This window comes from Protopterus annectens, chromosome 9.part0 (genome assembly GCF_019279795.1).
Source record: "Protopterus annectens isolate FY-2018-M chromosome 9.part0, PAN1.0, whole genome shotgun sequence".
Classification (NCBI taxonomy): Eukaryota; Metazoa; Chordata; order Ceratodontiformes; family Protopteridae; genus Protopterus; species Protopterus annectens.
The window spans coordinates 1,776,525,267-1,776,551,797 of record NC_056743.1 but is presented as its reverse complement, the minus strand read 5'-3'; the positions used below and the strand labels follow the sequence as shown (position 1 = coordinate 1,776,551,797).

Genomic DNA, 26,531 nt, shown 5'->3' with positions numbered 1-26,531 from the left:
GTTCACCTATTGTGCATCCAACCCAGTATCCCCTTGGCGAATTATTACATTAACCGTCACCCCCCACCCCCATATTCCATAGACACCATCCATCCCTTCTCTGGTTGATGGCCCATGGCACAGTCAACAGAACACATTGCGTACACTACATATCTCTGGTACCAATATGGTTGTGAGGACTACCCTAGCATTTCTGATCATCCACATGCTGTACTTCACGCACATAGGTACACGCAAATACTTATCTTTCATGACATGGTAGGTAGACCCGGGTAATACCCGTTCATCTTTGGGCCGTCCTGACAAGGACGACTTGGACCGCAAATGGGCAGATATTGGGCGAATGCTCTGACCATTGGTAGGGTTGCCACCTTTTCATATGACCAGGATGGGACATTTTCGGGACACACATCAGATTTTACAGGCCAACACATACCCACGGTCAGTACAAAGGATAGTACTTTAGTTTTATGCCTAAATATAAGCTTATTGTTGTAGCAGTTTAGTTGCTTATTCTGTTTCATTTACTTGCTTATTCTGTTTCTTGTAACATTTAGGTATTTTACATATGGAAATAAGTATTGTATGGGACTATTACATAACATATGGGACATAATTATGTCCTACAATCACAGGACATTTGACATTTATAATGGTTTTGGTATGGGCACAACTGAACAGAGGGGGACTGTCCCTCACAATGTGGGACAGGTGGTAACCCTAACCATTGGGCTAGGCTTAGCAATTGGCAGTGCACTAACACAATGCGTTTCGCTTCCACTTGGTATAACTATCGACACTACCATGGAATACGGGCACGGGGTTTTAAATGTCATTTGTTCGAGGGACGCGGACTCAATATTCAGCTATGTGCCTTTGTGTTTACTTTTTATTTTGGTGTTCGCAAAACTGTCTTGTATGCTTTGCATACATTTCAGTATCCACGGACACTGACAGGAGTGATTACTATTAGAGACAGGCTGTACTAGTCAGCATTTTAGGTTGCGCGTATGCAGCTGACATGTTCACGCCTCCATGCAGCGCTTGGACATACCCCCTGCACTCGCGCACGTTTCCTATGCACGTGGCCATTACGGCAGCACGCCTTCATTAATATGCATGTGGTGCTGCTGCACCATCTCTATGCCACACAGTCGGTGCAAGGCTAACTCTGTCCTTGCGCCGAGCTTCATGAATCCCGGGGATGGTGTTTTTAAAACCAAAAATGAGGACTGCTCCTCATAATGAGTTACACTTAAAAAGCATTCCTACCACAAGAAGTAAGAATGACCCACATATGTGTGCAGTTTAGAGAAAAAACTTTGGGAACATTTTAAGAAAGATTGTAAATGTAAATATTTTTCTGATGTGGAATAGCATTTTGATTTTGTCTTGAAATATTGCTACATGTTTTCATTGCTGTATTTTACTTGATAGCTTTTGATGATGATTTTGATAACTATTGTTATTGTTGCCTTTATATGTAGCAAAGTTTTATGTACGTTGCAGCTAGCTTATTGGCCTGGTTGTGTCTAAACAGAACTGTAGTACTAATCCACAGTTTCAGTTAGCAAATACAAATTAAAACAATGATTATGGTGTAGCACTTAAAAAATTCCATGCTGTTATTAACTGGTTTAGAAACACTAGAGACACATATATATGTTTATTATAGGTTTGCAGAGAACAATTACTTGATTAACAACTTAACGCCTTGTTGTCAGTCAGTTAATGAGGAGTTAAATTCCTGATTGCTAGCAGGCTGGACAGCAATTTAAGAAAAAGCTTTTGAAATGATTATGTAAAGCAGCTTTTTACTTTGCACGCTCGGTTAAAATAATGTTGTTATTTTAAACTGCTGAATCTCAGCACTTAAAACTGCAAATTCATCATCATCAACCCCCTTCTTCCCATTTTCCACATGGGGTCCATCTCTCTCAGTTCAATGCCACACTCCTGCCTTCTGCAACACTAATGTCTGACTGTTGCAGATCTTCTCTTAAATAATCCATTGACCTCTTTGCTGTATGTTCCAAATCTTCTTGTATGTCCCAAATCTTCTTCACCAGACTGTCTTCGGCTTTTCTTCACATGTACCCAAACAACCGAAATCTGTTCTCTTTGATCTTGGAGCTACTTTGGCTTCTGCTCTTATGTCCTCATTTCTTCCTCTGTCCCACAGTGTGTAGCCACCACCCATCATCTCCATCACCTGTAGCTTCCTTATCTGCTCTGCCTTTACTGCCCAGGTTTCTGTACCATACAGTAGTACTGGTCACACTACTGTTTTGCACACCTTACTTTTCAGCTTGTTTGGCATTCTTCTGTCATAGCACTATACCTGACACTCTATGCCAGTTGGCTGCAGCCCCTCTGATTCTAGCGTTGACCTCTTCATTCAGACTTCCCTTCTCCTCAACCACCCTACCAGATACTTGAAGCTGTTAATATGTCCCACTATCATCCCTTTTATCTCAATTCTCAGCTTCTTTTGATTTTCACAATTTGCTGCCATTACCACTGTCTTATCTGGACTTAGTTTCATCCCATGTGCTTTCAGTTTTGCATTCCACTCCCCTATCCTTTACTGAAGTTCTTGTTCAGAGTTCTGTCTGTAATGCCACATCATCTGCATATAGCAGCTTTGTTGATCTGTCGCCTCTGACCTGTTTCTAATGTTGTTCACCACAGGAATGCACAGCAGTGGCCTCAAAGCTGAACCTTGATACACACCCACTCCCACTGGGAGTCCCTCTGTGAGACTGAACACTGTTTGTACTTGAGTCATTGGGTCCTTGTACATAGTCTGCACTAATTCTACCAATGCTTCTGAGACTTCAAATACCACAGAACTGCCCAAATCAGCTTTCTTGGGAACTTGTCATATGCTTTTTCCAAGTCTAGGAATTCCCAGTTGGATTCTTTCCTCATCTCTAGTTTCTTCTGAACTATCTGTCTCACTGCAAATCTTAGGTCAGTTGTGCTGCATCCTGATATGAATCTGAACTGCTCATCTCCCATCTTACATTCTACTCCTCTGTGCATCCATTTATCAGTCATCCTCTCCAGAAATTTCATGCAGTGTGGCAGAAGTTTGATACCTCTGTACTGCCCGCAGTTGTGGATGTCCCCTTTGTTCTTGTACACTAGCATGAGTATGCTTATTTTCCAGTCATCTAGGATATGCCTTTCTCTCCTCACAGCTATGGGTACCCTGAGGAGCCATTTCTCCCCATCTCACCCAGCATCTTTATCACATCTACTGTGACCTCATCTTAGCCTGCTGATTTCTCCTGGCTTCATTTTCCTTAGTGCTGTTCTTACTTCCTCTATGGTGGGCTCCTCCTCTTCTTTCATTGTAGACTGTGTCTGAGGCAGTACAGCTTCTGATGAGTTTTCTTCATTCAGAAGCTGCTGGAAGTACTCCTTTCATCTGCCTTTGATGCCCTGTGGACTGGTGAGTGGGTTGTTGCTAGCATCCCCCAAATTCAGTACCACAATTAAGCTACACTGTAGCAAAGGCAGTATGTGTGATCTGCCTTTTACGTGTTGCAGGCTTGAGCAAGACAAGGCAGACCACACAACATGAGGTGCTGGAAAAAAGCAGTAAACATCACAATTAGAGCTGTGGGTGTCAATGAGTTAAGTCACATGCTCAGTCACAGAGTGTGTGAATCAAATATAAATCAACACAACAGCTCATTAACAGCCTGTGGCCCTAACCCATTAAACCATATTGATTTAGTACCCAGAAAAGGCTACATTTGGACAAAGGTAATCTTATTTTGTTACACTGTGCTTCACTGACTATCTTTCTGCTTCTCCTTAATGGAGTGAAGAAAGTATATTTTACTGGAAAATGGATGACAATGTCCCTAGCAGAATCTATTTTTTTGTGAATGTCTTTGCTGCTGCTATTCTCAGGAGATGTTTTGGCTTATTATTCTAATTCTAGAAAGCATTTTGGCAATGCAAAGCTTTGCATAAACATCATGCTGTCACTGCAGAGGAAAAATGTACTCCCCCGAAAAACCTTATGCCTGAATACTGGTATTGTGAATTTGGTAAACTGAAAATGAAGTTTGCTGAATTGTCAAACTGTTAATACATAGGGTAATGTGGGAATTTCATGTAATACATAGGGTAATGTGGGAATTTCTTTCTGCTACTCTCATCTTTCATAAGATATAGACTGCCCCAAAGTGCTACAACTGCAGAGTCAGTGCATAATGTTAAGAGGTATTGAGGAAATTGCCCCCCCCCCCCCGGGAAGAAAAAAAGGCCTTGCACCCCGGATTCTGTGATATGTTTGTGTGCATGTTTGGTTGAATGGTCCTCACATATTATTATGTTTCAGTATTTTGGGCTTTCAAATGTAGTGATGGATTGCCACTGCAGTGTAGGCCAAGAATTGAAGAATGTAAGTACCAGTGTATAGTTCAATATTTAATGACAATATGTGTTTTCCTGCAGTGTTTCATATTAAATGTGCATATATCTGAGTTTGAATCCTGCAATGATCCTTGAAAAAAATGCAAATATGTAAACAAGTTCTGTAACACCTCTGCCTCCTATTTTTCACCATTTTTCTAATGAGTTTTGTTTTTGCTGTTTAACACAACTCATATATGGATGATGCTTTGTGGCTAGCCCAACAAGAGATTGTTGCTTGTCCCAGGACTTATTGACTGTTAATACATTGTGTTTTTTCCATTTCTTTAAACTTACTGTCAAAGAATTGATTGAAGTTTGAAACGGCTGAATACCCCTGATCAAGATCTAAAGGAGAAATTCAGGTTAGCTTCCATAGTTGAAAAATGTTGATTATATTTAAAACTCTCACCCTTCTTTTGCAGTATATGGAGGCCTCCCACAGTCTATGAGATTGCTGTGACAATGTCTTATATCAACAGAATGAAAAATAACTGAACAGTGCCATTAATGTGTAGAAATATACTTTATATAAAGAGACAGAAAAATCAGGAAAACATGGATAAGCTAATAAATGCAATTCAGAATAAGTTAAATGACCTCAAAGACAGATCCTGAATGAGAACTGTCTTAGGAATCCCAGTTACTTCATCGGGGCTGAAAAAATGTAATCCAAATGTTAATGAGGGACATTGTGTGCCTACCAGCTGGTTTGTGTCATCCTGAGTAGCCTCATCTTAAGGATCTCATTATATCCTCACAGCCTTGTTATTATTTTCAGTCAGGGAATGGCCGATCTACTATAATCAGAAAAATAAAGAGGTGCTCTGGAGTAATTACATGTTAAAATGTATTTAAGATTTTTCACAATGCCTGTATAAATCAAGAAGAAGTTCTGACTATCCTACAAAACAGTTCCATATACAGAGCTACTTCACTTCAATTAAACATTTGGCTACTGTAGTGGCAAGGAAAGATAACAGGGTCTGGCACTTTGACTCTACATCTGAAACATGGCAATTTCTCATAAGCAAGCCCACCAGTGATGGGAGGTATCAGTGGGGAAGTTTTGAACACATATCCACAGCCGGCAAGAAGTCACAAATGTTTCAGGGAGGAAGAAGTAGTCACTAGCTTCAGACTGGACCAAAGTAGATTGAATGTACTGTAAGAATTGATCACGTAGGAGATTTGGCAAGCTCAGAGGATGCACCATGAGGAACACTGCCAATATAGAAGAAAGAACTCAGTTTCAGGGGAAAAAAGGCCGCTCTTAACAAGACAAAGAGTGGGAAATGTCCTAGTGACACAATAGCATATGACTCACTACATAAAACATTTCTGAGACGACATATCCTCATGGTGTGTTAATCCTTCAAGTGACACAGAATTGAAGCACAAAGTTGGGAACTGAGATTTCATAGATCAGTACTGCTGGTCCCCCAAGAGCATCCAGAAGCTAGACCATGATTCATTCCTGTTAAAGGAATCAGATATTACTCTGTTGACACTTCCTATATTAAAATACTTTGATATAACTAGATTCTAGTATTTTTTTTCTAGTTATAACTAGTTATGTGATTGTAACACCTAAAACTATAAGTTGAGGATATTTTTAGCATATAAATTCCATCACTCAGTTTTCAGCATACCTAGGGTCTCTTACTTGCAATAGACCTCGACCAGCAACTGAATTCAGGGTTTAGTTTGCAAACTGGAATCACAGTAGAATATTTTAAATGAGAGAGCAGTTGCCTAGGGATACAGTACTGTAATGTATGAGTTGTTTCAGTCCACTCTTTAATTAGTGCCACAGGTTTTCTCAGGCCGTGGCACAAAATTCTACTCTTTTTCTTTGACACCCAGTGATACACACAGGCACTATTGGCTATAGGGCTTACTACAAAGGAGTACAGGGAATATTGATGGGGCAAAGTCATGAGGGAGCCCAACCAAACACAACATGGTCTGTTTAAGCTGCGAAGCATCTTTAAATATGGTCCCTGATACAAATAAAGATTTTGGGTTACAGGCTGTGGGTGAGTCTTGAAGTTATAGGAATAATTTATGTTCATGATAACACAAAATTAGGGAATCCTCTTCATTGATCTGAAAGGAGCATGCATTCATTAATGTTTTTAAGGCTTCAAGCTTGTCACCTAGGAACTTAAGAGATGTATTTTTTGCTTACTTGTCCTGGTCCTCTAGAATCAACTACCTTTCCCGTTTCAAACATTTAATACTGAAGTCTCCTACAGGTACATGAAATTCCTTCTAAAGGCACCCAAAATATCATATTTTAGTAGAGTCTTTCAAAATGCTCACAGAATTTTTTTTAAATTTTATGATCTATTTATCTTATTTATTATGGCCTTTAAGTACTTTTCTTGTGAATTGATTGCTACTCTGTTTATCGTATCCTGTTAAGTATCTAGCCTTGGGCACAAAAATATTGAAAGAAATAAATAAACCGCATCAATGGTGCTATTCTAACTAAGGGAATCTAGCCTCTCTCCTCATTGTTGTGTAAATGTCTAGCTTTGTGATACTTTATGACATTTGGTTGTTGTGTGTGGGTGACTTTTGGCTTTAGAGATCACCCCACCCACCTTGAAGTGGCACTTTCCTGATGACTGCCCCTAAGAAAGGAGACCGGACATCAGATACTTAGTTCTACCACTACTAGACAGGTCCTTATATCAATCCCTGTGCCTAGCAGTACACAGCTTGCCAGTACTGATATGTGACCAAAGATTTACACTGTATAGTACTACTGGAGACAGAAATAATCCAGGCTCTCCATGTCCCGCCGAGTACTAACCCAGGCTGTCCATGCCCTACTGAGTACTAATCCAGGCTGTCTATGTCTTGTTGAGCTCTAATCCAGGCTCTCCATGTTATGCTGAGTACTAATCCACATTGCTTATGCCCTGCTGAGTAGTAATCCAGTCTGTCCATGTCCTACTGAGTAATAATCCAGGCTGTCCATGTCCTGCCGAGTACTAATCCAGGCTATGTCCTACTGAGTACTAATCCTGGCTGTCCATGTCCTGTTGAGTACTAATCCAGGCTGCCCATTCTCTGCTGAGAATTAATCCAGTCTGTCCATGTCATGCTGAGTACTAATCCAGGCTGCCCATGTCCTGCTGAGTATTAATCCAGTCTATCCATGTCTTGCTGAGTACTAATCCAGGCTGTCCATTTCCTGCTGAGTACTAAACCAGCCTGTTCATGTCCTGTTGAGTTCCAATCCAGACTGCCCATGTCCTGCTGTGTACTAATCCAGGCTGCCCATGTCCTGCCAAGTACTAATCCAGGCTGTCTGTATCCTGCTGTAACTTGCAGTATACTCCAACAGTTCCTTGCACAACTAGAAGCCAGTAACATATTTAGTTTGCATGCAATTGTCAGCGCAGAATAGTGTCCTATATACTGTATGCTGGAAAAAATATCTGTGTTCTGTGCTTACCCAGATGTAAATCATAGGGCAAATCTGTACCTCATCATTTCATTCAAATTATAAATTGCATTTCAATAAGCTCATTAGCATAATATACTTAGACTGACATTTCTGTGTTTTATGATGTTCTTGAACAGAATGCATATCATACATATGTTTATAAACTCGTTTGCTGTATTGTCTCTGTGTGTGTGTGTGTGTGTGTGTGTGTGTGTGTGTGTGTGTGTGTGTGTGTGTGTGTGTGTGTGTGTGTGTGTGTGTTCATTATTCATTTGTAACACTTTGTGTCAGTGGATCCTCAATGTCTCTGTTTTAGGGATAATTTTGATGGAATTTCTAGGAAAATGAAATAATACTATTACGCATATAGGTTCATAGATTAGTACTAAGCTAACTGCCCTTGCGAGACATTTTAAGCCTAGCCAATTACCCCTTGTGAGATTCAAAACCTGCACCTTGTGTTTGCAAGGCAAACACCTTAACCATTAGACCACCCTCCCAACACCTATTGTATATGATGGTACTATGGTATATGAATTGTTTAATCATGTTGTGAGAAATAGGACATTAAGGTTAGTATAAAGTATAGTTATGAAAAGATAAGGAAATAACATTTTTGTATTTATTTATTGGAAGTGGCAAAGTATGCAAAGAAAGTGCTTTTAAAGCAATGGTATAAGGTAATAAAATGGGCAGAATGGGTGAGATATAGAGGAAATGAAAAGAAATTGCAGTAGTATCAATGGGGAAAATATGTAAATAGAGAACGTATAATGTAAGTATGCATTTATGTTACAGAAATAAATTGCATATAGTGAAGTAATTATTTAGAACAGCAAAAGTTGAAAATAAATTAATATGCAGAGGAATCAGTTGAAATGAGGTATTATGGAAAGCTATAACAAGGGAGATGAAGATGTGTTTTTTACAATTTGAGTATGCTTTATAAGAAAATTATTGAATAACAATTTATGTACATCTGATTTTTGTATGTGAATTTTAAAATATGGCATGTAGGATAACAAGTTTCCAGAGAAGATCTGTTTGTAGGTAAAAGCTCTACCCACATATGATTCAGAATGTTTTCAGTTTCCTGTAATGGTTAAGCACTCATCAGGCTTTGTGCAGGTTAAGCACCCATCAGACGTTGTGCAGCATATGCACTTGTACCCCATCAACTATCCTAAGTTTGATTTAGAACCCGGGTCATAGGTATTCCTACAGTTGTACAACTGGTTGATTAAAATGAATTTTTTTTTTCTCTGTAGACCAATCCATGTGTTATGGTTATTATTGTTTTAAGTGAAAGAACAGCAAAATAACTCATCTAAAGTTCAGCAGGATCAATTACTATCTCTAATGGTCATTACTAATTTGGCTCCTGGACCTTGGTCACCTATTAGTAGCCTCTAGATATAACAATGACAGCTCAAATACTTGTAAAGTGACACTTACTCGCAGAGTATTACTCCATCCTTCAGTCCATCCATGAAATGTGGGCCAATCTCTTTCCCTGTCACATCTTCAATCCACTGCCGCAGGTCTTCCTCTTTCTGAGTGTCATACTTCTGTGCCAGCTGGTAGAAAGGATGTAGATATTACACTTATTAATGTAATGAGACTTAATCTAAAATATATTATATTATTAAATAGTAACATTACCGAGGTTTACTGAATTAGTTCTGTTACATTAATCACATCTTTTCTCCACAGTCTTAATTAATAACCACAGACATTAAAACTACAGCTAAAGGATATAAACTTGCAATTCAAAAACAAATGTAACCTACCAATAAAGACTACTTCTTGTAACCTACCAATAAAGACTACTTCTTATGGTTTGGATTGTTGTGGGAAAGTAAATATTATGAAGCTGAAATGATACAATGGAGCAAAAATATTCTGAATTCTGATTACTTATTTCACTAGATCGTCAGTGTATAATCTCCTCTCACCATCACGTTTTACATTTAGACTATATTGCTGACCATTATTCATTCACCATTGCAGATACGAACTATTTGCCAGGGACACTTTGTTCCAGACAAGCTTGGAGATTTGCTCCTGCATGGGAACATTCGGGAGCCTCTAACAAGCTACAGCATTCAGCGGTTCCTCAGGACTCGTGTAGGGAACACAGCCAACTTGAAAAATGTTCAGTCTGTAACACCGGACTCTCACTTTTATAATGGATAAACTGATTGGGTTCTGTCCCAGTCCTGAAACAAGATGGATGTAGGGTTGTTGTCTGACTGGGAAGTGAGTCTGGCTCTTGTTCTCATGGGTGGGGTGGGGGGTAAATGAGATGATTGGGAGGTGGTAGAGAAGCTGTTGGTTTGGGTGGGTTGAGGCATTAAAAAAATCAGTAGGTACTGACTGAAGGAGGAGGGGGTGCAGAATAGCAGATCTGCAAACATTTACCAAAAATTAATGATGTTCTAATAAACTGTAGAACTCTGACCTCTTCAAAACAGGTTAGTATTATGTGATATACAGCATGAGATAGAACCAAAAAGCATAAAGCATTTTATAAATATATATATATATATATATATATATATATATATATATATATATGGATTCCCTTCATAATTTCGAAATACTGAATTCCCGAATTTCAGTATTTCCAAATTATAACACCGAAGCCTTGAAATCCCAAAACACCAGAAGAGCAAAATTCAAAATACTGAAGTACGGAGATATGGTCTAGGTAGATCTATATGTGGTCTGGGTTTGTCTGTGTGCTTGTGGGGGGACGTTGTGTGTATGTTCATGTGTGTGCTCTGTGTGTAGTATAGGCTTGGGATTTTGAGTTTCGCGATTATGGGTTTTCGGGATTTAAAGGTTTCGGCTATGTAATTTCTAAATACTGAAATTCAGGATTTCAGTATTTCAAGATTTCATAGTGAACCCATATATATATATATATATATATATATATATATATATATATATATATATGTAAGTTCCCTACAGATGATCGAAATTCCAAAAGGCCAACTTTCATATGGCCAAGACCATATTATCGACTTTTGGAAGTTTGAACACCTGTTAAAAAACAGGAACACAACACAAAAAATTACCAACACATTGTTAGCAGGAGGCCAAGCCCCCCTGCACCCCCCCTGGGAGACTGCACCCCCCACCCCCTGTTATTTAAATATACCAACTCTGAGATCGCACTACAGTGCAGAAAAGGGAAATCTTCCCATTCCGCGCTGTATGGAGATCTCCGTTCAGAATGGTCAGACTTTCAAAAGTCGATCATATGGTCTCGGCCATATGAAAGTCGGCCTTTTGGAATTTCAATCATCTGTAGGGGACCCATATATATATATATATATATATATATATATATATATATATATATATATATATATATAGTTATAGTTCACTGGGGTAAAACTCATGTGAGACTAAATGAACTTATGCAAAAGGCAGTTTGTGCAAAAGCTGGATTGGTGACGTTCTGTTGGTTGACAGAGGTAAGTGGCTTTGTGGTAGGAGAGGAAGTGTGTGTGTGTGTGTGTGTGTGTGTGTGTGTGTGTGTGTGTGTGTGTGTGTGTGTGTGTGTTTGTGTGTGTGTGTGTGTGTGTGTGTGTGTGTGTGTGTGTGTGTGTGTGTGTGTGTGTGTGTGTGTGTGTGTGTGTGAGTGTGTGTGTGTGTGTGGGTTTTAAGGTGAGGGTAAGGGTTAGGTAAGGTGATAGATGTATTTATTTATTTGCATTTGTTTACCGGGATGGTCTACTCAGTTGTAGCTAGCCCATTTTCAGTGGAGGCCCAGGAAAAATGCAACACATTAAAAATAATTATACAATAGAAACAACTGAGTAACAGTTTGATAAGAAATTCATAGCTCACTACTACATACATTAGAGAATTCTCATTAACAGTTAAATAAACACAATAACAGCTAACCACATTAATTGCAGTACAGTAAAAGAAAGGGTAGGAACTCATTATTAGCAACTACATTAGTTAGAGTATAAAATAAGAGATTGTGCTGAATGCCATATAAGGTGCCACAGTTAGGTATACTATGAGGCATGTTATCAGTTGAACTTTAGTAATGTGGAAAGAATATTAAAACACTTATATGTTCTGCAGGATTTATCATAAGGTTAAGGCATGAGAGTAAATTTCAATTATATAGGTAAAACGTACAAGTGCGGAGTGCATATAATGTACATAAATTCAATAAGATGCTCATATCAGTAGGTAGACAAGTTTAGCTTGTAAGGGGGATGTCAGTGAAGGGGATAATAGTGGAGAGACTGGGAATTCAGGTTATGGGAGGTGCCACATTGGAGCTTGTGCAGTGCCATAGAGTGGAGAGGTGTTGCTATAGGGACTTTTTGAAAGAAGAGGCATTGTTGATGGTCCTTATTATTAATGGGAGTGCATTTCACTGTTTGGCAATCGAGAAGGAGCAGAGCACTTGACCAGCAGGAAGGTTTGTTTTTCCACTTGCAGGCGAAATTTGTTCTCAGATGTGAGAGGTCTATTTGGGTGATAGTGTGTATCTATAGAAGTAAGGACTGGGCAGTCTGATGGTTTTGTGTGTGTGTGTGTGTGTGTGTGTGTGTGTGTGTGTGTGTGTGTGTGTGTGTGTGTGTGTGTGTGTGTGTGTGTGTGTGAGAGACTGTGTATGTGTTTTAGGGTTAGGGTTAGGGTCAGGTAAGGCAATAGATTTAGTATGTGTGTAAGAGTATGTGTGTTTTAGGGTTAAGGTTAGAGTCAGGTAAGGGGATAGATTTAGTAGTGTGTGTGTGTGTGTGTGTGTGTGTGTGTGTGTGTGTGTGTGTGTGTGTGTGTGTGTGTTTGTATGAGGTGAGTGTCTGAGCTGTCTTGTGTATTGTGTTAGAAAAGATTGTTTGTATTTTTTAGGTAAGGTGCACTGCTAGGGTTAGGGCTAGGAGCAGGGTAGGGTAAGGGTTAACATGCTAACAACTAAAGTGTAGGGGGCTGCTGAACAAAATTAATAGGTTAGCAGATTTTTTTTCTGCTGTTAACTTGTTGTTACTTCTGTTTTCCAAGTTCATCCTGCAGTGCTGAAGCAAGTTACACTGATGTCAGACATGTGAAAGTGCTGGGGTAATGCATTCCTTTCTTATCTTGAATTTAATAAATTATAGTCAACGCTGATACATTATCAGGGCTGTCTCTTAGGTCTCTTGGGTCACAAGACCATGGGACCTTGACTTTCAAAATATAACATTTCTGAACCACTGCTGAAGAAAAAGCTTCCATCAAAGTAGCCCCAGCTACTTGGAACTAACTATCCACCCCTCTCTGCAACTTAAATAACTACAGTGAGTTTAGGACCAAATTTACAAACTTCATTAACTCTGAGAATTCATGTACTTTTTTCCAGCAGTGCCTAAGGTCCTACTACCCCCTCATTTTTACTGATGCTGTCCTGGTTCAACCTACTAATCTGTAAATATTGTACAGTTAACTTTTTTTGCAATAATTATCTTTTTTCACCATATTTTATACTTTCCTCTGAAATTATACACTGTAAATATTTTTCTTTTGACTGCTTACCATTGTAATCGTGCTATATTTTAACTTGAAGTTTTTGTTCATTAGTTAACATGAAAATCTTTTATTATGAAAATGCCTTCTAGGGCCCTGGATAAAGATGAATGGGATATTTGAACAAGACATTTCACCCAGACAACAAGTAAAGTAAATAAAAATGATTACAGGAAATCATATGTCCTGCCAGTTCTGATAGACTTTCCCCAAATAAAATAAGACCTCTGTCAACTGTTTTTTATACATCTCCAGTACATCATTAATCTATCTCTGTTTTCTGTTTTTGTCTAACCTCCGGACACCAACCATAATAATTCTCCACCCAACACAAGACTGCCCTGTCCTCACTTCTTACTACTCCAACTCTCTTCTGTTGCCCCTATCAAAAACCTTAGAAAGGTCGGTTTCTTCACTGACATATAAAAGTATAAACCTTTTCATATAGCTAATCATTCAGCAATAAAATTTGCCTAATGCTTCTGTGAAGAAACTGTGGCAACCTGCACCAAATGTGATGCAGATGCTGTTATTTCTCAGTTCTGTTTCAATGAATAATCCACAGTATACAACCTGGCACCAAGAGCAAAGAGAGAACATGCACATGTTCTGGGTATTTTTCTCTAACCATCATACCCAAGTTAGACTACACGCTGTTCCCTTACAGAGCAATGTCACTCTCTCTATGAGCCAATAACTGCAATTCACACAAAGTATTATTGCCACACACATACACACACACACACACACACACACACACACACACACACACAGAATTTCCAGGTAGGGCTGTCAGAATTCTCTAGTTTCCCAAAGCTTTCTTTCTGGTCCTGATAGTACTACCACCACTTCAAAGCAAGTCAGTGGCTTCCAGTTACCTGTCTGCTCTTATTTCACCAATTAATATCTCTCGCACTGGTAGCTGATCAAAGCAGTCTTAAAGATGTGTGGTCCTACAGTTTGTTATTCCTTAGTGTAAATAATGGTTACCCTCTTCTCAGCTAAGCAACAATGTATAAATACACTTTCAACAGAAAAACCTTACTCCAGACACCTAAGCTCCCTGGCTATCTAGCTCCTACTAGAACTACTATTCCTGAGATAGATATATATTTTTTTCACAGACATGATGATTTCACAAGCAAACCAACAACTACATTTCTTTTTCTAGTATACTTGCTATCTCAGACACTTAGACAGCAAATGTCTTTTGCCAGTTTGTGACCTCTGACCTCTCCATTACTAAGGAGACTGGTTATAAACAAAATATCTCTTCACACAACACGTCAGGGTTTGTCAAAATACCTTCACATCTGTTTCTTCTTAAACGGAATCCCAGCTGGGTCTTAAAACAGTTCCAGTAGCCATTACATTCTAATGCTATTTTTCCTTCTGTTTTATATTAGAAGAAGGGTGCCGTCACGTCTTAAGAAAATCAGCATAACTTTCAGTCCTTTGCTATCAGAACAAACAAAAGTGTTTCCCTTTTCATCAAGAGAAAATGCATTGCAGATAAACATGCCAGAAACAGAAGGAAAAAACATAGAGAAAAGATTACTTTTTGTTTCATACAGCCTGATGTTATCGTACTTCATAGACTTTATTTTTTTACTTATTTTGTTATTTTGCTTTTGTTTACTGGGTTTGTCTGACTGAGTTTTAGGAAAAAAAAGAAAAAAACTTTTCAGAGGAGGACCCGGGAGAAAAGCTCCAACAGGCATTCTGTCTTAGCTTGGCATTAGACCTGGTTTCACTGCTTCTCTAAGCTGTATTCAGTATACATGCCGGATCTATTATGTTAAACGGAATATTCTGGTAAGAGTTATATTCGCTATATATGTAGACATACCTTTTAACTTCTAAGCACAAGAAACTGGACAAAGTCTGATATAATGGGGGTACAAAGGTCCAAAAATAGGGACAGATTTTTAATATTGCTCTTATGAACTTAGAAAGCTGCTAGAATAACAGGGCATATATTAAAATGCATTTTCTAAAGTATATAAAGTCTGAAACTAAAATGTATGACATTATTTACTAATTTCATTTCTCAGATCACCCCAGTGATTTGCCAGAAAACCAAAAAATTTATGAGGAACAGACTGAAATTTTGAGACAAAAGTCTGGACATTCCATAAAAATCTGGACAGTTGAGAGGTATGCGTGCAGGATCTGTCATGTTAAACTGAATATTCTTAAGAGTTGATGTGTTTCATAAGAATGTCCATTTGTAAGTTAAAGACTTCCAAGACAATCATAATCCTATATCTCATTCTAAATGTGGTCTTTGGGAGACATTATAACCAAATCTGAGGGGGATACTTATGAGCTATGTCACCCGTTCCAGAAAAAGTCATGAATCTGTAGGGAAGAACTGCAAACTGTCCTCAAAACTGCAAAAATTAAATGAAGTGGACAATAGTACTGGGAATGAAATAGACAAGGAAGTGCAGTGAAACATTATGAGACTTACTATAGAGCCTTGGCAGAACTGTTTGGTTACACCTTTGGACATACATTGTGACACTGAAACATGTTGATTTGTTTGTAGGTAATAGCTTGATTTGATAACCATTGGTAGTACATTCACTGAATTCCAATTTCTAGGTAACTTTTAAATTCATTAAGATGCTCTTTGCAGCCCTTTGCTCTATCCTTGTGTCAGAACATGTTATGCAAACTCTCTGTAAAGGAAGAAGCACCTACCTGGAGCAAGCACTGGTTTTTACAATGACACATTATATTAGCCAAGGAACTTTTTGTATGGCTTGGTTACCTTTGAGTAACTTTGTTACATAGTAGTTAGCATGACTGTTGTAAATGTTACTGTGCTATATTTATCTTATTAAGTTAGTTAGTTAGTTAGTTAGTGAGGTATTTTACTGAAATACGTAAGTAAGAGGAATCATACATAATCAAAAGTAATGCACCAAAAAACTGAAAATAAAACTATATTTCTCAGTGCTTGGTTATCAGGTTCAGTTTCCCTATGTGAGACTCTTGTCTGTTTATCCTGTGTCTATATAAGTTTTTAATCTGTTTTGCGTGTTTTATTTATTTTATTTTACATTTGATTACCAGTAAAGTCAGATTGGGCAGTAATTACCCATTTTCAGTGGAGGTTCGGGGAGAAAAACATAGTACATCATGTTGCAAAAAATTCAAATACAGAAAGCATGCAACTTCGTAATAAAAAACAAGCTAGTTTCAAAGTTCTATACAAAAATCCTTTTCTGAAACATTTAAACAATAGTAACATAAACAAGCTAGTTTCTAATGTTCTGTACAAAAATATTCAATGTAGTCCTTTTGAGGAACATTTAAACAATACACAGAAGGTAAAATACAGGTGGATAGTGTAAGATTATGATACACTTTGATGCAACAAATCTGTTGCTACAAGAGAAGTTAATCATGTTCTTCTTATATCCCGCATTCAGTGCCATGCAGGTAGGTGAACTGTGTGTGTGTGTGTGTGTGTGTGTGTGTGTGTGTGTGTGTGTGTGTGTGTGTGTGTGTGTGTGTGTGTGTATGTGTGCGTGCGCACATGTGCGTGCATGCGTGCATGTTTGTGTGTGTGAGTGTGTGCGTGTGTGTGCAGGTGTGCGTGTGTGCATGTGCGTGTGTGTGTGCATGTGTACATGTGTGTGCATGTGTCTGTGTGTTTGTTTCTGGCTTACACCACTGGTTACTGGGATGGGCAGCAATTACTCCATGGTCCTGCAAAGAATAAAGCCAGCAACTGAAAATGAATGAATGAATGAATGAATGAATGAATGAATGAATGCATGGAAAACAGCACAATATGATAACTAGAATAATGTTAAACCCATACAGAAACAATGCAAGAAAGATAATACCACGCATGGGAATCACTCTTCACCCTAAAATGTGTGAGTGAAGACCCCTGATTTTATTACAATCAACTCCAAGGCAGGGTTATCACATGTCTTTCTTTACTCAGGACAGTCTATGTTTGGTTAGATGTTTCCTGTGAAAACAACATGAACAATTACAAATGTCCTAACATTTTATAACAAAGGATATCTCCTAAATTCCCTTTAATTGGTGCAATAAAGCAACACCTTTCTGTATGGTTCACTTTAATATTATATGAGAAAAGAGAAATAAATCAAGTGAACTTTTATTTTGACAAAAAAGTGAAGTCCATTTCTTTGTACTGGTTGTGATCTTATGTTTCTATAGAAAAGTCTTACTTAGGGCATTTGAAAAGGTTTGAACCATACTCCAAGATTTTAGCAATAATAATGGCCAATTAAACAACACATATATAAAACATAATGGAAAATAAACCTTTCAACAACAGAAATCCTATAGCTGATGAATTTGGTAGGGGGTTGCAGATGTTTTTCAGTGGAGATGCAAACAAAATGGGATGTGCTGAAAAAAGTTCATTCAACCCTGCTTGCATTAAAAAAGAGAACAAATATTGAAACAGATGAACTGTTGGGAAAATGAAGTCTCCCCTTTCCTCCAAGGTTGTTGGATTTCAGAGCTGGTATATTTAGAGATGTAGGATATGGAGAAAGATGCTTGCTTTTTATATTTTGTAAAAGTCAGTTTTTCCCATTGTCAGCTTTTGTCACTGATTTATAGTTTGACTGAAAAGCACTTGAGATTTTACTACAACTCTAATAGAAAGACAAGAATGAACTCTAACCTTCTGCAACTCTGTATGCAGCATAAATAACAAAAAACTTTGCTATGTATTTCAGACAAGCTAAATAAAGAATGCAACACATTAGGCAAAAGGAGGTTGACAGAGTCAAACACTGGAGTGTGGGAACCAGCTTATTAACAACTCATAGCCTTTATTCTGTGTTGTCCATCTCAAACAGTGTTTGTTTGCTCCTATTAAGAGACCCTCAGGGCAGTACATGGTCCAAGCTTTAATACTACTGTTTGCAAAGAAGATCTTAACTAAGTGATGGAAAGCTTCTTTCTACAACAATTTAAGAGTTGATTGTTTTACTGAAGGAGCATTTTAACACGGAATCATTAAGGATAATGAATAAAATCAGAATGAAGTTTCAAAGAAAATGACTATCCTGGCTGTTATGGAAAAAGAAACATGCTGTACAAAATAATTAAGGGGGCATGTTTTTATTATAGCAGTAATGAAAGAGGTGTACTGGAGACTTTCTTATTTGTGTCACCTAGACTCAGTGGAATGCTTAAGATTAGAATGGATTTTGAGTATACCAAACTAATATAGTCTTTTTGACAACTTGCTTGAGATTTTGAGATCTTTCAAGATCTAAATACCTTCTGCTGAAGGTGCATTATTCACACATAGAGAAATCTTGTTATTACATGTTTGATTTGTTCCTGTTATTTGTGTTTTTTTTCTAATATACTGTGCTATTAAAAAAATTAGGGTGGTATGAAGGCACAACATTTATCTTTTCTGCCTTACAGCACTTTGCTCCCCAGTATCATTCTTAGCTGGGGTGCTTTTTTCCAGAGTCTGTGAACTGTGGTCTCTTATATCCCACAGATTTGTTTTAGGTAGACTAGCAATCCCACTGCATGTAGGCTCATAGGGGTGCCTGTCAAGTGTAAATGAATGTTTGTGTGTGTGTGTGTGTGTGTGTGTGTGTGTGTGTGTGTGTGTGTGTGTGTGTGTGTGTTTGCGTATCTGTGTATGTATGTCTGACTGTCTGTCTGCCTGTCATGCAAAGGCTGCTGCTTCATCTAGGATTGGTTTCTCTGCCTTATGCCAATGGAGTACTGAGATATGTTCTGGCTGTCAGGTGTCCCTGGAGTGGATTACGTGAGTAATCAGAGAATGAATACAAGAAAAGTAATGACATTCTTTCTCCCAATAACAATGTAACAACATTCTGAATCACTGAAAGAGCTTGTTTTATTCAAGTGAAAGCGCTTAACCATTCTTTGTTTGTTGGCATTACAATAAACTTTTGTTTACTTCTACTTGGTTTCATTGAAGGTGTTGTGGACTGGTATGAGCGTTGAATAGGGGCGAATTCCCAAGACACAGAGACGGAATTTTGCACACAGTGCATTTGCTGCTTTTTCTTTCCTAGTTGAACTTTTATGGTTGCTGCACTGCTTGCTTCAGTCGAGTTCTAATACGACATTTTGGCATACTGCACTAAGCTACAAGTCAGTACAGTGCGTTTGAGCTCCTGCTGTCAGAACATGGGAAGTGAGTAATATTAGAATATTAGGCAGGAGGGGCAGGCAGCAGTAGAGCACAGCACATATAAATATAATAATTCTGTAGAATAAAAATACTTGCAAATAGATTGCAACACATGCTGTATCTGCAAAGTGCTAATAATGCAGCAGGTTGTGTTCTCCTTGCATCGTGTGATAATACCGATGCGTGTGCTCTAGGAATTTCAGCATGTAATGCTGAGACATGTGCAGTTAAGCACTGCCATCAGCAAAAGTGACTTTGTGAACATATCAAGGGACCAGCAGGTGGCACAAAGAGCAAGCACCTTTCTTTTAGTTGCACAAGGTTTTCTGAATCATTCAGTGCCAGTCATCTTCTGAACTGCTTAGCTACAAATTATACCTTGTAGCCATGCAAAATATTTTGGGAATGCAAACAAAGAATGTGAAAGTTTAGTAAATTTACATAGTGAATGATAACTAGGTGTCAGTTGTTGTGTCTTTTGGATTTTTCCCGGTTAGGGGTTGCCACAGCAGAACTCCGGTCTGCTAATGATTGGCAGTAGATTTTTACGTGCTGAGTTGCTGGCCCTGACGCACAACCTTCAACGAAGGTATGCCCATTCACGCATGTCTCCACACAGAAGAAGCTCTAACTGAGAATCGAACAGGACAACGTCTTACTGTGAGGCGACAACGCTACCGCAGCACCACCACCGCAGTAAACTAGGTGTCAGTAAATTAAGAAAATAATGGTTGGCATGCTTGTTGAAATGCACTAAATGGTACTATCCGTAGTCCATGTTTCTCCCCTAAAGATCATGTGCAATGTTTTTTGTTACTTTTTTTTTTTTTTTTGCTGTAATTAAGCTCTCATTATGAAAAGTGGGCTTGCTGATTATAAAATAAATAGTTTTTACTTTGGCTGCTTCACAGAAACAATGCTTATTAAGAATAGTAAACTTGTGTTAGTATTTACTTGTAGGCCTAACAGCTGTCCAGTTACATCCTGATTACAAGTCACATGAATGTTACAGCACTAAAATATAGTTCCAGTTTGTGACATGTTTTCCTGGATTCTTTGGATTTCACACAGTGTGATCTCACACAAAGCAGCTGGCAGGCTGCAAAACAAAGGAAAAAGAATATTCGCTGTTCTGAGTATTTATATGTGTATTTGTGTATATATATATATATATATATATATATATATATATATATATATATATATATACACACACACACACACACACACACACACACACACACACACACACATATATGCCGATCATTGCTCACATATCTAATTTATGCTAAAAAAATAAATAAAACCTGATACAGTAATTCAGTACATCAGTGTACTTCTTTGGATGATGTTTCTCTACCTCTTTGGCTTCTTCTGTTTCAGGGAGAAGAAAGACTGCTAGACAGTTTCACTACATTAGCAGACAGAGCCAATAACTAACTTAGCATACATGTTTTTGTACCAAAATTCAGTTCTCAAACAAATTCTCTCTACTTTAAATAAGATAACAGGTATAATTAAAATACCAGAGTACAAAAGGGGAAGGGGTGTGACATTTATTAAAGACAACAGAAATGCAGGATTTCTTAAATATATATATAAAGAAATAGAGGACTAGTCCAGATAAAATCACTTTAGCTAGCAGATCTAGGAGATTCTGTCATTTCTTTTCCTCAGATGTGTTTAAATTGTTGAAGTGTCAGTTTTCAAGGGGAACCAATGTTACAAAAAAAAAAAAAGGAGGGTGTCAGTGAGAGAGTCTTATCTTGAGTAATTCTTATGTACTCTGTTTCTTTTCTTGTTAGTCTTGTCATCCTCTGCATCAGAGGGGAGATACCATATCTGACTTAGGTGGCCACGGTGGTGCAGTGGTTAGCATTGCTGCCTCCCAGCAAGAGGTTCTCTGGTTCAATCCTCAGTGGGGGTGCCTTCTGTGCGGAGTCTACATTTCCTCTTTGTGGTCGCGTGGGTTTCCTCCCACATCCCAAAGACATACTGTAGGTGGATTGGTCACTCTAAATTGGACCAACATGTGAGTGTGTGCGCATGTGTGCCTTCTGTGGAAGGTTGGGTGCCGGGCTGGTAACTCGACACTGTAAAACTCCACTGCCGATCATGAGCAGACAGGTGATCTGCTGTGGCGACCCCTAACTGGGAAAAGCCAAAAGAAGAAGAAAGGATTTCATATACACACACACCTTTCAGTTAAGAATCTGTGGATGCAGTGATCAGAATGCCTGTGGCTAGAGACATAATTAATAGGAGGTGTGCTCCCATGAAGTTACATGATGTTAAAGTACTGGTTTTTGACGCTCCTGTTAAAGATAATCTTCTGTTTGGCAAAAAACTACACAACAGACAAAAACTGTTATCTGATATGGATAAACTTGTAGAACTCCCACAGAAGTCTTACCATTCAGTAGTACCACGCTTTAAACTTGTGGAACTCCTACAAATGTCTTATCGTTCAGTATTACCACACTTTAAACTTGTGGCACTCCTACAGAAGTCTTACCATTCAGTAGTACCACTCTTTAAACTTGTGGACCTCTCACAGAAGTCTTACCATTCAGTAGTACCACTCTTTAAACTTGTGGAACTCCCACAGAAGTCTTATCATTCTGAAGTACCACTCTTTTACAGGCATTACCCAGCCTCACAGTTGTCTTTACAGAAAAAATAAACATATCCAGCAACCTCACCCCACGAAACATATTACTGGAGACCAAATATTTTCCTCTAATTAATCTCTACAGAGAAAGGATAATTGCAGTTAGTAAATTTGTTACCATTTTCCCTGACAGTGTTGTGTAACAGAAATCAGAGTAGCAATGTCATATGTCAGTATAACTAAAATTCTGAGGTAATGAAGGGCATTCTGGTTACCTATGTAGGCTTGATGTTTTAAAGGTACAAATAAATGCTGACATGTTCATTTTTAATGGTTTTCTGTTTTAGTCTGAAACCCTTATAATGTGCAGCATCACTTTTTCAGTAAGGCAGTAATTATTTCCTTGCCATCAGACTATTTCTAGCCAAGCACCCTATTTATAATGACATTGTATGCAAACAAAATCTATATATAAGCTTACTTACATCCCTTTTACACTGCCTGTAATGCTTTTGTTTACTGAGGCAGCCTGATTTATGTGAACATTTGTATTGCAATGTGTTTGGACTGCTAACTGTTAATGCTAGGGTCTATATTAGATCACTGAATGCTTAAAAAAAGCGAACAGTGATTACTCGACCCTATGTAAGCGAAAGCTTACAATTCCAAACTGTCAGAACAGTGATTCTTTTCCTAGGGAAAAAATTTCTGTTCCAACAAAAAAAAAAATAAATAAAATACTTTAAACATTACATTAAGTGGGGGGGCTTCGCACCCCACACACCCTGATGTGGGGGGCTGCACCCCCACACCCCCTACTTAAATATACCAATTCTCAGACCGCACTACAGTGCCGAAAACAGCAAAGTAACGAAGCGGCCAAGAAAATTCTTTCCCAGGGAAAGAATTCGCTTAAAAGCCGCTTCAATATTTTGCCATTTCAGGCTTTTGAGTTCGACCAAGACGCATTTGAAAGAATGCGTCTTCGGTCTTCTAATAGGGAACCTAATGCTAGAACAATTTCTCTTAAATTAGCGACAATGTTTCCTACAGTGTATGTATTTCAGCAATCTTTCATTACTGCCCTAGATTTTGCATAACTGCTTTACAATAAAGAAGTTATTTATAATTTCAAGTTCATACATGGTAGTTCCTGCAGAGTCATTTTATAGATACCATTTTTGTTGTTGTTGTTGTTTTGTATGTTTTTGTTTTTTTATTATTTAAAATTTTTGATATACAGCTACATTTGATGTATTACTATAATAGTTAGATATAATTATTACTGTTTTATTTGTTTAATGTCCCCAAATTATGTGTTGGATGAACAGCTACACTGGTGAAGGTGCCATTGTAGATTCTGTCTAACTTATGTGTCTATATACGGAAAGCATTGGAAATCCTAAGACCTTAAGGGAATGAGTTAAATGTTCATATCATATAATGCGCCCCTTAAACCTTCTTTCTTTGCACTTACTAATAGCCACGCAGCCAGTTTACTTCTTAAAATATATTTCTTGATTCCTAAATTTTAGTTTCTTATCATTTTATTTTGATGAAAGCTTAAATGAGTAAAACAAGATAGCTGCCTGTAATCATACGAAAGTAAGATTTTTATGAATGAGCTCTAATTTCTCAGATGGTTAAACTTAATAGACCCTCTCTCTCTCTCTCTCTCTCTCCCTCTCCCTCTCTCTCTGTTTTACTATCACGTTGTATACCTGTTTAGGACTATAACACCTGTTCATTCTGAATCCATATAGTGTTGACATATCTTGCCATTGAAAGACCTTCCAATACTAATTTATGTATTCTGTAACTATTGTATATCTTATTTATATTGCATTATACTCACAAAGGCTGCTTATTTGTAAATATGACTCACTTAGAGGTAGTACCCTGCCATTTAATTGTGATATCAGTGTTAACAACTAATCAGATGCTCTATGGCCTGTACAAGACATATGTAACGGATTTTTGACATTTACAATTACTGACTAAACCTTTGTAAGATGAAGTCTTATACTGCTCTAGAAATAAAATATAATGTTGTAATTTACTGTTACAGTGAAGGTCTCCAAATAAGACAGTACAACTTTACTTAAGGTACTTACCATAACAGTAGATCTTTGAGGAGAGGTCAGTGTAACAATAAAGCTACCATCTCACTTCCCCCCCAACTGATGATAGGAAAGCCGTGTTTCTGTTCTACACAATAACTTCTAAAAAGAAAGAAAGAGAAACTATAAGAATGTATTATTTTTTTTTTATGAGTAGCAACTTACTACTAACTTTTGCGCTGTGGTATTTGGTACAACTTGAAAATTTCTCTAATAACTGAATGCAACTCGCACCCCTGCCATCAACGATGCTGTCAGTATAACCAATGTTCTGAAGTTTATTTATTATTTATATATTTATTTATTTGCATTTGTTGACAGGGAAAGTCTGAGTGGGCAAAACCCCTTTTCAGTGGAGGGCCAAGGAGAAAAACTGCATATTTCCATATTAAATCTTAAACATAGTAAAACGACAGCTAAGATATAACATGTGGGGAATGGATGTGAATATCATGTCTGTTTTACTACATTCATATCTGTAAATGTTTTTCCATGGGACCATTTAGCTTTAAGATTTTTTTGTTACCTATCATGTGATTAAGAAGTTTGTATTAATTTTCTCCAAAATGTAATAAATGACTTATTGATGTTTATATAATGAAATAAGCAAGATAAACTATATACAATATTTACATTGGTCTGAAAAATGGATTATAAAATTAACCAATCTAATCAATCTTGTAAGACACTTCAACAAATGTTCCTCTTCAACTGATTTCTTCTTTAAGTAGGGTCTGAGCTTATTCTTAGTGTCTCAGTAAGAGATAGTACCTTCTTCCAAGGGTTGTTAGACCATATTTTAGGAGTGATCCTTAGTTCTTTTACTTTGACTTCCATTGTTGCAGTTTCTTTCAGTAACTTTAAAAATTCTTCAAATGAAGGTTCAGAAGTGGATTTCCACTTTCTAGTGCTGTATTTCCTAGCAACCGCTAGTATGATCCATAGTAAGTATAGGTCTTTTTTGTTCATTTCAGTTCTTTCATTAATATTCAGAAAAATTAAAGATTTAGTTAAAGTAAATATGTTTGTGAATAAGGCTTGTAGGAAATTACCAATCTCTTCCCAGTACTTTTTAAGTTTAATACAATCATAAAATATGTGTACCCAATCTGCATTGCAAACTAAAAGACATCTCCAACAAGTTACATTATTGGAAGAGCCAAATGTGGCTAATTTATTGGGAGTATAGAATGATCTATGCAGAAATCTCTATGTAAATATTCTCCAGTGCTGTATATTAGATGTTAATTTGACAGAATACAGCAGATTTGCTTTATTTTCCATGGATAGATTTAATATATGCCCTTTGGTAATAAAGTCCCAAACTTTTTGTTGAACTTTAATTTTATAGTTAATTAGTAATTTGTATAATTTAGAAGTTATGTTTTTCCAATTATTTTTGCCATATATAATTTTGTCTAGATATTTTATAAATTTAGGTCTAATTTTAAAAGAATTGTTTATTATTCTGCATAGATCTTGTGTATGTGTCAAAACATTTTGGAGAACTAGCCAATCTGCAGATGAGATTTCATAAGTAGTTATTATTGGTTGGCTCTCTACTATTTTTTGATTGATAATACATTGTTGCCAGCAAGTAAAGTTATTTAATTCCCATGTATTAAAAATATCTTTGTGCATCTTATTATGAAAGTTTTTTGTGGAACTGAAAGGAATTATTAAATCCAACCAGGTTTTTATATATGTGTTGGCATTAACAAATGTCCTAAATATATTAAAAATGTAGTTTGTAAAATTTAGTTTAGTAGGCTTCATTAAGTTATATTGAATTCCTATACATAAGATATGCCACTGTTTATTAATTTGATTAACAGTTTTTTATTATGGGATTTTTATTTAAATAAATAATGGTGTGTAAAGTTTTCCAGTTAGAGGAATAATTTGGGTTTATCCAATTTATAATTATTCTAACTATAGAAGCTTTTATGTAAATCTCTAAGTCTAGAAAATTAATTCTCCCTCTATCCCATGGTCTAACACATTGAATGAGAGCTACTCTATTATTATTAGGGTACCAAAGAAATCTTAATAAAAGTGTATTTATTTCTTTTAGAATATGCTTCCCTGGAATCTTAGGGATAGCTTGAGCTATATATGAAATTTTCGGTAGTAATATCACTTTTATTATTTGTAATTTATCTTCAAAAGTTAAATATATTTTAT

At 37.3% G+C, this 26,531-nt stretch overlaps 1 protein-coding gene across 1 annotated transcript in view; it reads right to left on the bottom strand.

The window, feature by feature from the left end:
- The window catches only part of CNN1 (calponin 1), a 344,933-nt gene that overhangs the window by 197,297 nt on the left and 121,105 nt on the right, over positions 1-26,531 (bottom strand). The window contains 1 exon segment of the mRNA XM_044084643.1: positions 9,347-9,468. Coding sequence (XP_043940578.1) covers positions 9,347-9,468 — 122 coding nt within the window.